We start from the raw sequence: 12595 nt of genomic DNA on the forward strand, positions 1-12595 counted from the left end.
CTACACATGCTCAATCCCTGTTTTAGCAGTGTCAGAACTTGAATATACATCAGTTGTGTTATTAAGTTACATTTGAATCTTAACATAAATTTAAAAGCATTTTTATTGGCTTTAAGAGTTAAAGCGACACTTTAAGCTCACTTTAAGTGGTGATTGCTCTTTCTTTTCAGAGTAAAGTTTAGTTATAACAACAATATCAGTATCATTTCTTTCCTAGTCCAAAACAAGACTTAAGACTTACTTAACAAACTTACTTAACAAAACAAGACTTAAAACTTACTAAATTTATAGATTTTTTTGAAAACTTAGAACATTCTTTTGACACACTAGGTTTAATGGGTAACACATAACACAACTGTTAAACAAAACATGTGTTGACTTATTTTTAAAGAGTTTTTCAAAGACTGACTTTATTGATTAAAGAGAATTGTGGTTTGATTAAACACTTGCTATTTATTGATGCACTTGTATTTTTCTTGTATTTTCAATCAAGGTTTTTTACCATGTCATTCTCTTCTGGTTAACATAAAAGCTGTGACTCAATGATTTCTTGTGTCAGTTAAACCTCTGCATTTTGTAATCAGTACTAAAATTGGTAATGAAACTCATTGGAATGTATATGTTTCTTGATTGAAATTTATTGAAAACAAGGTCATAGAATTGATTGAATTCTTTATAGTATAGTGGGTGACAAATAATTTTTTTAGGAATAAATGCAAAAGTAATGAATATTTTAAAAGATAAAGTGGCATCAGAATGGAAAATATTTGCACGTGGCACTGGTCTTAATGATGTGGATGTTGTTGTTGATCAAATAGATCATGATGTGGATAATGATCAAAAAGGTCATGGTCATTTGACAAGAGAAAAGTCTAAAATTGAATCTTTCTTAAAAAAACTTTATCAACAGCATCCAAATGATTACAGAACTTGCATTCAAAATTCTCTGAAAGTTATGGGAAGGAATGATGTTTTACAAGATTTAATCTTCTTAGGTGAGTTTGTTGTTGTTTAACTTGTCTTTCTTCAGATAATTACAAGTTAGAAAAGAACTTTAAAAAACTTTATTTTGAAAAGCTATTTTTTTAAAATATTGAATTTTTAAAATAATTTTTTTAACAATCAATTAAATAACTCTATAGTCGATGGTGAAGCATTTTTCACCCTCACTTATCCTATCAAAAAGCCTAGTTTTGGTACAAAATTATAATAAACAAAGCTATTTTGCAAAAGCCCTTGTAAGTTGGGTTTTGCCAACTCTGTCACTTTGCATCGTAAAACTTTATTTTCATATAATATTACCAATATTACTGAAGTTGAAATAAATTTACTGAAGTTTTTATTTACTCTATCTCCTCAAATATCATTGCTACCCCATTACTGGGAGTAAAATTGACATTTAAGGAAACATACCTCTTAATTTTGTTTTGAACTCCAAAACCTTGCTTTTATTTGCTGTTTAAAGATTTTTTAAAATTACATTTATCCTTAAAGTAATTATTTAATTTGATATTTAAATTATTAAAGTATAAAAGAAGTTTAGAGACTAAAGTATAAAAATACCAAACCATATTCCAAATACTTATAAATACCCTATTAAAGATACTAAAAACAAAGAAAGAAATTTTTGATATAGCATATATTGTAAAAACCTAAAAAATAAGATTTTCAAGGACATACTTATTTGTAATTGTAATTAATAACAAATAAGTGATAATGTCAAATCTGCAAGCATGTCAACCAACATGACAATAATGTCATAGCTCTAATTATCAGCATCATTATATGATCATCATCATCATCATCATCATCATCATCATCATCATCATCATCATCATCATCATCATCATCATTATAATCATCATCATCAATAACTATAAGTAAAGTTTTATTTTACAAAATGTTAAAAAAAAAATTAGTATTAAATAATTATTTCCTATCCTTACATTATAATAACTTATTCTGATTGTTGTTGTTGTTGTTGTTGTTGTTGTTATTATTATTAATATTATTATTGTTGTTGTTATTTTTATTGTTGTTGTTATTTTTATTGTTGTTGTTATTATTATTATTTTTGTTATTATTATTATTATTATTATTATTATTATTATTATTATTATTATTATTATTATTATTATTATTATTATTATTATTATTATTATTACTATTATTATTATTATTATTATTATTATTATTATTATTATTATTATTATTATTATTATTATTATTATTATCTTGTTGTAGTTGTTATTAACATTATTGTTGTTATTAACAATATTGCTATTATTAAAGTATTACAACTATAGATATTTTTTAATATAATCAGTTTTCTTTCCAAAATAGTACATCTTTTAACAGTGGTTATTTAATATTCTTTCGAGATGAGATTCTTTTTGGAAATAATTTTGATTATTGGTGTTATTTTAATAGCTATACTTTTTCTTTTTTTACTTTATTCTATAAATTAACATCAAAATTACTGTATTCATTTTTTTTTTCTGTATTCAATTAAAACAGAGCTTTTATTAACTGTAAGTGGTATCAGTGATCTCAATATTTTATTTCAATTTTATACTCAGTTTTTTTCCTTGTATTGGATTTATTTATTAATTGAAAAAAGTTTCAGTAAAGATTTATAAATGTCACTTTTAATAAATATTTCTATTAGATAAGTCATTTGGATGTAAGAAAGTAAAACTAATGAAGCCTTCTTCCAAAAAAAAAAAAGGTAGTTTTTTAGATTTTTTGTTACTATCCAATTTATTGCCGTTCTCTTATTAATTATAGAACTGAGGAAATCTTAACTTTATAATTTGTTTTATTATGTTAATTTCAAAAATATGTATTTAGTTGGAATTCTTTAAATGTTTTAAACTGCTAAATGTTAAATGTTGCATAAGTTAATGTTTTCAAACTTAATAAAAATGATTTTTTTTTTTTTTAAGTTTATATGATTTTTTATTTAAGATTTTGTTTTCTTAATAAGAATGCTCTCAATAAGCAGGATGGTTGTTCTTATTTTTTAACCATTAAATGGTATGGATTTTTTTTAGTTTTAAATCATTTCAGTATGAGCATTGTTCATCTTCCATATTTTTCATAGCTTTTTTTTTTCAATTCTCTTTCCATTTGATTTCTTTTCTTTACCAATTGCTAATAAAATCAGAAGCTTATGAATTCTAGGTAAGTGTATAAGTATGTTATTGAGTAACAGTTATGTTAATGTTAAAACAATTGTAATAAATTATAATACTTAATTAACTTTTATTACTCTTCATGCACAAACCATAATATTTTTAAAAGTGGTTTATTCATCAAATACTTTTGAATCAATCCACATTATCTTTAACACAAAATCCAAAATTTTTTAGTTCTTTATTTTCTTTAATAAACTTATATAATAAACAAATGTCAGCAAACTTATACATATTTTCAGTGCATTCCTTTATCCTGTCTACATCTTTATCTAGTTCAAGATTATCCTTAACTCAATTAACAATAAAATATAGTTCTTCTAAATCATTCTTTTCATTTATAGTGGTAATAGTAAAAGCTCATTTGATTTCATATCAGTTGTTAATGAAAACTTGCTAAAAAACCTTCAACTCTATCTTAAAGTTTCCTTTTTTTTTATATTTTAGCAAATGAGGCTAATCAGTGGGTCTGAAGTATTCATAGATTGAATGAAAATGTCAAATAAGTTTCTCTATGTATGTTTTCTCTGGATGGTTTTCACAATAAGGGTTACAAATTTTTTGTCTAGATTTAGCTGCTTCTGCTCCCATTAAACTGTGGATTTTACCAACATGTTCTAATACTTTGTTATTTGAAGCTGGGACTTTAAACTAGTCATATTTCTGTAAACATTTCTTAAAAGTTTCTTTACAGTATTTGTCAGTTTTTTCTGGATTAATTGCCTCTTTGCAGTTGGTAGCAGTTAGAGTGTTATGTAATTTGTGAAACGCCATAACACATGGCAGGACAGATAAAATAACACTGCATCAAAGTCTCCATGATGATAAGTAGTAAGATTTTTTCCATCAAATGATTGAAAGGGTAAAGTTATACTCCATCAAATTACATATATCTTCAGGAAAGTCAATATTCACAACATATGGTTCACAACAAATGGTTTAACGTATTGGTTCTCTTTTTGTACTTCATCCTTAATTTTTAATTTTTAGTATTTCTTCAAAAACTTTAATATAAGTGGTATACAGAACTAATACTTTAAGAGATGTCATCCCATAAATTTCTGATTCTATTATTGATTCTGAATTTTTAAAAAGACTAAGAATCTGGTATTCTTTATGCTGTCATGAGTATTATATATTATATCTTAACATTGGGGAAGTCTTGTCTGGGGTGTTAGCAACAAAGCTCACTGTCAGACATTTGCTTAAATTTATGATTTAAAAAAGCCTTATTATCGAGCAGTAGTTTGATGATCACATTTACTTATGTTGGTGGATATATGTTTTAAAAAGTTGAAAAAACTCTTTTTACCACATTTAACAACCTTTTTTTTACTCCCTGAAAAGATTGTAACACAGTATCATAAAGCTGGTTACACATCATAAGGCTGGTTATATACATGGTTAGTTTTTTTTAGTGAAGCTGCACTAAAAGTTTTTTTGACATATATCAACTTTTTTAAATGCTGGCATAATCTTTCTGTATTTTTTGGCAATCTTTTCTGCCTTTTGAGAATCCAAATTCTTCAGCTGACTTCCGTACTTTCTGATTTCGCTAGCATGTTCAAATACTTTGTAAATTGAAGAATTTTGGTAAGTTTCTTTGCAGTATTTGTCAAATTTTATAAGTCAAGTATGTAGTAGTGAACTGCCATAGCACATTACATGTCAAATAGGACAACATTGTGTTAAAATTGTGTCTAATCTATTATTTTGATAATTTTTGCTGCTTTCCTCATCAATCTTTATGAAGTTAAATTTGGTCCATCATAACATGCTTACTTCCAGGAAGGTCCATCTTCACTGGATAAAAATCAATTTTCTTTTTCAATATCCTCTTTAATTTTTAATATCATTTCTTGGTTTTCTTTCAAAACTCCAACACATTTGGTCTACAGAATCTAACATGATTATTAATTAGTGTTATATATTAAAAGCTCTGAACGAAAGACGTCATTTCCCTTCGTTTATGGTTTAACGCTTCAGTGATCCATATTTATTAATTATAATTATTCCTTGCGTTTTTAACCTACTTTGCTGTTGTTATTGTAATGACTTTATATATTTGATTAAAGCTTAATATTTAATATTGTATTTTGTTGCGGGCTCACAACAATTAGAATCAAAAATATTTTTGTCCGAGAAATGTATCCTCTTTAAATTAAAGCACAATTGGGTAAAGTGAGCATTAACTTTTGCTCCAGTGATTCTCTTGAACCTCATTCTGGACAACATGTTAACTTTGATCAATATTAGGCATCTTTTTGCTTCAGATTTTCTTTACAGTTATTTAGGTAGCTACTTTGTGGTTAAGATGTATATGCGTGATAAGGTTGTCAATTCTGTTTGCATAACAGATTAGTAAGCTCATTGAGTGGCACTGTTTGTAATACTAGTGTTGTTTGGTCAGTAATGTTGTATGGCATTTTGGTAGTGGATGCATAGACATTTTGATTGCCTGAAGCATTAGTTGTAGTGCACTACTTAAGTTTCAGATAAGGTTTTTAAATGTAATTAATATTTCATTGGAATTGAGTAGTAGCTGTATTTTTTGAACATGCTGGTTCTTCTGAATGCTTATAAAGTTTTTTTGCCCTTGCATCATTTAGATAGAAGTCAATTACTAGTTTAACTGTTTTGGTGAAGCAGGATTTCCAAGTTTTTTTCCTGATAATGATAGAATCTTTGTTCTTCTTTAACTTTTGGTGTAGCTCTATCAAGATACTCAGACCCTCTAAAAAAATCTTATGTGTCCATGATTCTAATTAGATTTTGGTTTTTATTACACCTTATGATGGTCAGAGTCTGTAACTGGTTTTTTATTTCATACATTAACCTGTCTAGATCTGTCTAGATTATCTTTGTTAACCTGAGATTAATTATAATTTTCTTTTATTAGTTTTGCCATATTAAAATCTTTATATTGCTTGAAAAAAAAAAAAAAAAAATATTAAATAAAAGTAAAATGGTCCAAAAGTAGTTGCTTCTAAATATATTTTTCATAAAAAGATACTTTCTATTGATTTGTACCATCCAAGTGTTAGGTGTTATTTTTGCTCTTTTTGAAATCTGCTCTTGTTTTATAGATGTAGGAATTCAAAAATTTTCTTTAATAATCTTTTTATGTTTTTTTTAAACTCAGAAAACTTAAAACTTTAACTTAGGTATCAACTCAGTAGCTTAAAACATAGTTGCAACTTTAAAAAAAAATTTTACATCCAGGATTGCTAAGCATCCAGGTTCTTGTCTTATTATATTTGCTGTTAAGAAATTTGAAAAAATTAGCGTGACTGAAGTTTATGATTACAGTGTGGAGGCAATGTGACATCTGCCTTAAGCATCTTGTGGCTATGACAACTAGCAAACAAAAATAAAGGATTATTTTAAGAGGGCTTATAAACAGCAGCAAATCTGTGTGGATTCTATTTATCTCAGTGATCTATCTCAGTGGATGCAATTTCCATTACATAATTATGAATGTAAAAATAGAGAATATAAAATTAAATTAAAAAAAAGTATAAATAGTCTTTGAAAAATACTGTCAAAACCAGAAGCAATTGATTGTTTAAACATGTAATTTTTATATTTCTTTTTTTTGTTTGTTTTAATTTCACTAAATTTCAAATTGTCTTTCTTGTTTTATATGTTTCTCCCAGATTGTCTCTTAAATAAATCTGTGTGTTAACTGAGTCAATCAAATATGTTGGTTTTGTTGATTCATTAATATTGCATTTTTGCAATTAATTTGATTTTTAATAACAAAATAATAAAAATAAAGTACAAGGTATAGAAGAATTGAAGTGCATAAAAATTGATTGTTATTGCCATGGCAAGTTTTCCTTTAAAATCTTGTAAAAACAAATTCATAATTCCTATATTATTATTATTTTAAGTTGTTGCTGTAGTTGTTCTTGTTGTTGCTGTTAATAATACCATCACACAAAATATTTTATAAAAAAAATTAAAAAATATTTTTTCAATGTAACAAAGAAATAATTGTATGCACAATACAAGAGAAAACTCAGTAATCTTGCAACAAAAAAAAAAAATCAAAGTTAAATAATTTGCATGATAAAAAAATACTTGAAATTCACATCATAAAAAGGCATTAAAATGATCATTAAAAAAAGGCATTAAAATGCACAAGTGATCTAATGCACAAGTAATCTACTAAGTAAGTAATCTACTAAGTAATAAAATCACATTATTTACAAAACAAGTACAAGAATGTATAAACCAAACTTTTAAAAAAGAAGAAATAAAAATTATAACATTCTCAGTTATTTTTTAAAATAAACATAAATTGGGATTTTTTTTTAAACTTTTTATTGAATTTCATCATGATAACAAAATCACAAGTTTTTGTTCAGATTGTTTGATTTACAATATTTTACATTAAATTTTTTAGAAACCTAAAATAAAGTTTTTTTTTATGCTCTTTCAGAAATGCGTAAAGCACTGAAAAAGTTTTATTGTGACACATATGGAAAAATGGATGAAATTGGGCGTTTAGTAAAGACTCCAGCTAAAGTTGAACTCTTAAATAAGTTTGTTGAATTGACTGTAGTTGATGCAGATGAAGTGGAAAATGACATTGTAAATATTGTTGAAAGAGAGTTTTTTCTTAAGAAACAAATGACATATAAACCAATCAAGTTTAATGAAGTGTTCTCAAAAAATTCACCCTTACTCTTGATATCTGGTATTGCTGGAATCGGAAAAACTTGTTTGCTCAGGAAGTGCTTACTTGACTGGGCCAATGGTATATTATGGAAAAATGTGGATCTTGTTTTATATATTGAATGTAGAAAGTTAAATCAACATCAAAAAATCAGTAACATAGATGAGCTGTTAAAAGTTTTCTACAAAGATGTTTTTCAAGAATGCAATATTTGTGAGCATTTTTCTGTTTTGTTTGTGATTGATGGGTTGGATGAGTTTGCTCACTTAGATGATTTAATAAACCATAATCTACTTAACTCAAGCAAAGAATCCATTATTTATGCATTAGCAGAAGCATTGAATATTCAAAAGTACAAATGTGTTGTTGCTGGAAGAGTTGGAGCTATATCACAATATAAAGATAAAGTTAGGGAATGTACAGACAAGTTAACAATTCAAATAATGGGTTTAAATGACAAGGGAAAAAATGAGTATATTGAAAAATTTCGCAACAAAAAAGAAGTCATTAAAAGTGTTCTGAAAGATTCTTTCTATGCTAAAGCCATGGCATCTGTTCCCTTTTATTTATCAACAATGTGTACAATTATTGCTGCAAGTGGTTCTTATTCTTTCAACACTATGACTGAGTTGTATTGCTCTATTTTCTTATACTTTTTTCAAAAACACATTTGTAAAACCGATGAAGCAATTCATGTTATGATGCAAAGTGAGAGTAATAAGCAACATGTTTTAAGAGTTTGTAAAGTTGCATGGGAGTTGTTCAATCAAGGTAAAATTATTTTCTCCCAAGATGAAATGAAAGATATTGTGAATGACTTTGATGAAGTTCAAAATGAACTTTTGGGTTTCATTGAAAGAGTTGACTCACAACTTGGTTATCAATATCAGTTTGCTCACCTCACTTTAATGGAGTTTTGTGCTTCAGTTCATGCACACATTTATTTGAGAACTGAGGAGATTATAAGTAATAAAAAGTTGCTTAGCTGTTTGCCTATGATCTGTGGTCTAGCAAATGAAAACAAAAGTGGTTTAGTGAGATATCTTGCTAACTTAAAGAATTCAATTGAAGAAAGGAATTCATTGCTTAATGCTGTACTTGGTAAGTTCCAATTAAATATTTATAAAAACATTACACTTTGTTTGAATTTTCATCATTAGATTATTATGGTTATAACGAGTTCTATATTTGTTTCTCTTAATTTTTCTTTAATTATATAGAATTTTTGTTTTATTTAGTGCTGTTTTTCCGATATTTTAAAATTATTTTTTATGAGAAATATATTTTATATGAAAACAAAAGTGGTTTAGTGGGATTTTTTGCTAACTTAAAGAACTCAAATGAAGAAATTCATTACTTAATTCTGTACTTCGGAAGTTCATTTAAGATGTTAAAGAATTACTTATAAACTACAACTTTGTTTGAGCTTTCTTTATTTGTTTATATTATGGTTATAATGAGTTCTAGTTTTTGTTCCCCTTAATTTTTGTTTAATTATTTTTGTTTGTTTTTCCCAGTTTTTTGTTGTTTATTTTGTTGTTGTTGTTGTTGTTTGTTTTTTTTTAAGAATAAAAATTATAAAAAGTAAAATGACTAAGTCGTCAATTATTTGATTACAATGCTACTTATTCTCAAAAAAAAATACACTTGACAATTGGACATTAAAGTATCATTAGAGTGTTTGCTCAAAAAATTATTTGAACCTACAAATTAAACAAATTCTTTTTGACCTGGGAGATTTCTTGTTATATTTTATCTTTGATATCTGCGTTTTTCAAGTTAATTAATTTTTTAATATTACTTTTAAATATGTTGACTGACTTTATTAAGTTAAAAATATCTATCAACTGAAAAAAAAAAGAATGATAACCATCAAAAACTTGTAATACTTAGCAATGTAATAAAATTAGACAAAGCAACATTTTAAAGGACGATAAATTATTCAATATTTAAAAGATGTTCCTCAAACAATATTAAATAAGTGTAAAAGAAAAAATGTTTAAAAACTTTTGAAATTTCTTGTATTTTTTTTATATATATTTTTGTTTATATGCAAACAGAGTCAATCAACACTTTGAGATTCGAAAAAATTGAGTTGTGAAATTTTGTACTGCAAAAGTTTGATTTCCCTTAACCTTTTTAATACCTTTTTTTAAAATTTTATTCTTTAATTTATGTTTCATCTTGAAATACTTTTTTCTCTCTGCAGCTCAATATTTCTGGAAGAACATCCCAAACAATTTTTATGTGGCCTTTAAAAGTATGAAGTAGCTCTACAGGGCTAACTTTGTACTTTTACAGATTTGATTGTACTAGTGAATTTAACTTATTGCAACCTTAAGTAAAGAATTAAGTTACATGAATTTGGTTTTTTTTAAGAAGTTTTAATACACATTTTGAATTTTAAAAGATAATTTTTCTTCAATATGTGTTAAGTTCTACAAAACAGATGACAAGGTTATTAAAGTATTTTCAAATGTAATATTCAATAAAATTTCGTTATTACATGTTAAAAAATGGTTTCGTCCATGTAAAAGCTAATTCAAGGTAATTAAAGTTAACTTAGAAATAATACAACAGATGTCATCTCAACTTATTCATTTGAAGTTACTAAAAATACTTTTGTGTCTTTTTATTATCAAGTTTCAAATTGTAACCTGCTTTTAAAAAATGCTTATAAGTAAGTTTTTTAGAAGAACAACTTTTGAAATAATTTAACAGTTAAAAACATGAAAATTGAAATAAGAATTTTTTTAATCTTTTAATTTAAAAGTGTAAAATAAGTTGAATATGCAACATGCAATCAATGACTTTGCCAAAGAAGTAATGTAAAAAAAATGTATACTTTGATGTTCTTATGTTGTTAATATCTTTTTGATATTTTATTTTGCTTTAAATGTTATATTTTTATTGTTTCAAATTTTTTATGTATACGTTTACTTTACATGTTATATTGTTTCCAGTAAAGTACTACTACATAAGGTTAACTTAACTAAGAAGTCTACTCATCACCTTTGAATAAATTAAGTTTAAGTGAATTTTATAAAAGTAAATTTTTCAAAGTTAAATTTTCAAAGGTCAATCAAATAATTTAACCTCCTTACATAAAGTTGTATAAAGTGGGAGTATAAATTTATTTTACTTTTAAGTGAAATATTTTTCAGTGTTAATTTACAAAATTTAAGCTGTTTATCCTCCTTTAAAATAACAATTCTTTAGATATTTAAGATAAATTAAATCACTTAGTAATAAGACATTTTTAAAAAAATATATTGACCAGCATTTGCAACAAATGCTCATTTAAAAAATTTTCAGACATAAACATAACATACCTGTTATCTATATTTATATGCATATCATTTTAAAAACGAAAGGTTTCTGTTTTTTGCTTCTAGATTAATAGATATTTGTCAAAAAATATCTGTCAAAATATCTGTCAAGATATCTGTCAAAAAAAGTAAAATAATAAAAAAGTCAATTTTTAAAAAAAGATTAATGTAAGCGTTTAAACATTATGCAGAGTTTAAGGGTAGTTTTATTGTTTTTGACCATAAAAAGTTTAACATAAATATTTGACTTTTATTACACTACCAGAACATTTTTTTTTTTTTTTTATCATAAAAAAACACCAATTTTGACTTTTCAAGATTACAAGACCATGAGATTATTAAAAGATGGAGAAAAAAAATGTGGACCCCTTATTATGAGTATTGATATGTACATAATGTATAGTATTATTCCTTATTGACCTTTATTTGGAAAAAGACTTATATAAACATTTCAGAGGCAGAAGGCGTTTTAAAGTTTTGTAGTTTCTTTGCAATTTTTTTTGTTTTTTACCGTAGCAAAAACACGAACTTTGACTTTTCAACATGGCTACAAGACAATAACATAATTAAAATATGGGGAAAATATGTTGATTCCTTATCACTCGGGATTGCTTATGCCAAAAAATATTGTTTTAGAAATTTCACTTTTTGAACTTTTGCTGAGCCACAGGATAAACGATTTAATTTTATTTCCCCTACCTTTTTTTGTTTTCATTTCTAATTAAATAAGTTTTTTCTAAAATAAAATTTCATACATCCTGCTTTTTTGTTTTTAGGTTTGGTACCAAAAGAATTTGATCTGCTTACTTTAAGTGGTGAGAATTATTTATTTTAATTTGTTTAGGGAAACTTTTACGTGATCAATGCTTTGAAAATGCGATTGCTTTATTTTTGGAGAATATTTCATCGGTTCGTTCCCGCGCCACAAATTTAAAATAATTGATGACTTGGACTAATTTTCTTTTTTCATTTACAAAACACCATTGAGCATTACTAGCTAAAAATGCTCTTTTTTCTATAAAAACACGGGAAGAAAGCCTTTTGAAGAAAGTTTCAATAGCTGAAAGGAAATTGTGAAGATTTTTATGACATGAGTTTTTTCGGTCTGTTTTGCTATAAAAAAAGACTCTCATGACTTTCAGTATATTATAGAGATTCAGTATTTTAGTAATAGCAGTGTAAATGATGTTTCTATCAGTTGCGTTTGTTACCTAGTTAGGTGGATTGTTTTGTCAGTCTTATTTGTTAGCCTCGTTTTTATGATAAACTTTAGTTTTAACATATTTTCTATTTTGTGAGTTTTTGTTTTCAGTGTCAGTTTTATTAGTTTGTTAAATTTGTAGAAAATAGTTATTAGTTATCAATTTGTTAGGTATCAATAGGTTAGCAAT

General features: G+C 25.7%; 1 protein-coding gene across 5 annotated transcripts in view; it reads left to right on the top strand.

Annotated features, from left to right (window-relative positions):
• Positions 1-12595, top strand: part of LOC145195469 (NACHT, LRR and PYD domains-containing protein 14-like) — a 40031-nt gene that overhangs the window by 21668 nt on the left and 5768 nt on the right. For all 5 annotated transcript variants that reach the window (XM_090076348.1, XM_090076349.1, XM_090076351.1 and 2 more), the window contains 4 exons: positions 708-995; positions 2669-2728; positions 7639-8976; positions 11981-12019. In XM_090076348.1, the coding sequence (XP_089932474.1) occupies positions 708-995; positions 2669-2728; positions 7639-8976; positions 11981-12019 (1725 nt within the window). The remainder of the gene's footprint in view (positions 1-707; positions 996-2668; positions 2729-7638; positions 8977-11980; positions 12020-12595) is intronic.

Source organism: Hydra viridissima, unplaced genomic scaffold (genome assembly GCF_058129835.1).
Source record: "Hydra viridissima isolate aposymbiotic clone 2 unplaced genomic scaffold, HvirCarnegie_v1 scaffold_1, whole genome shotgun sequence".
Taxonomy (NCBI): Eukaryota; Metazoa; Cnidaria; class Hydrozoa; order Anthoathecata; family Hydridae; genus Hydra; species Hydra viridissima.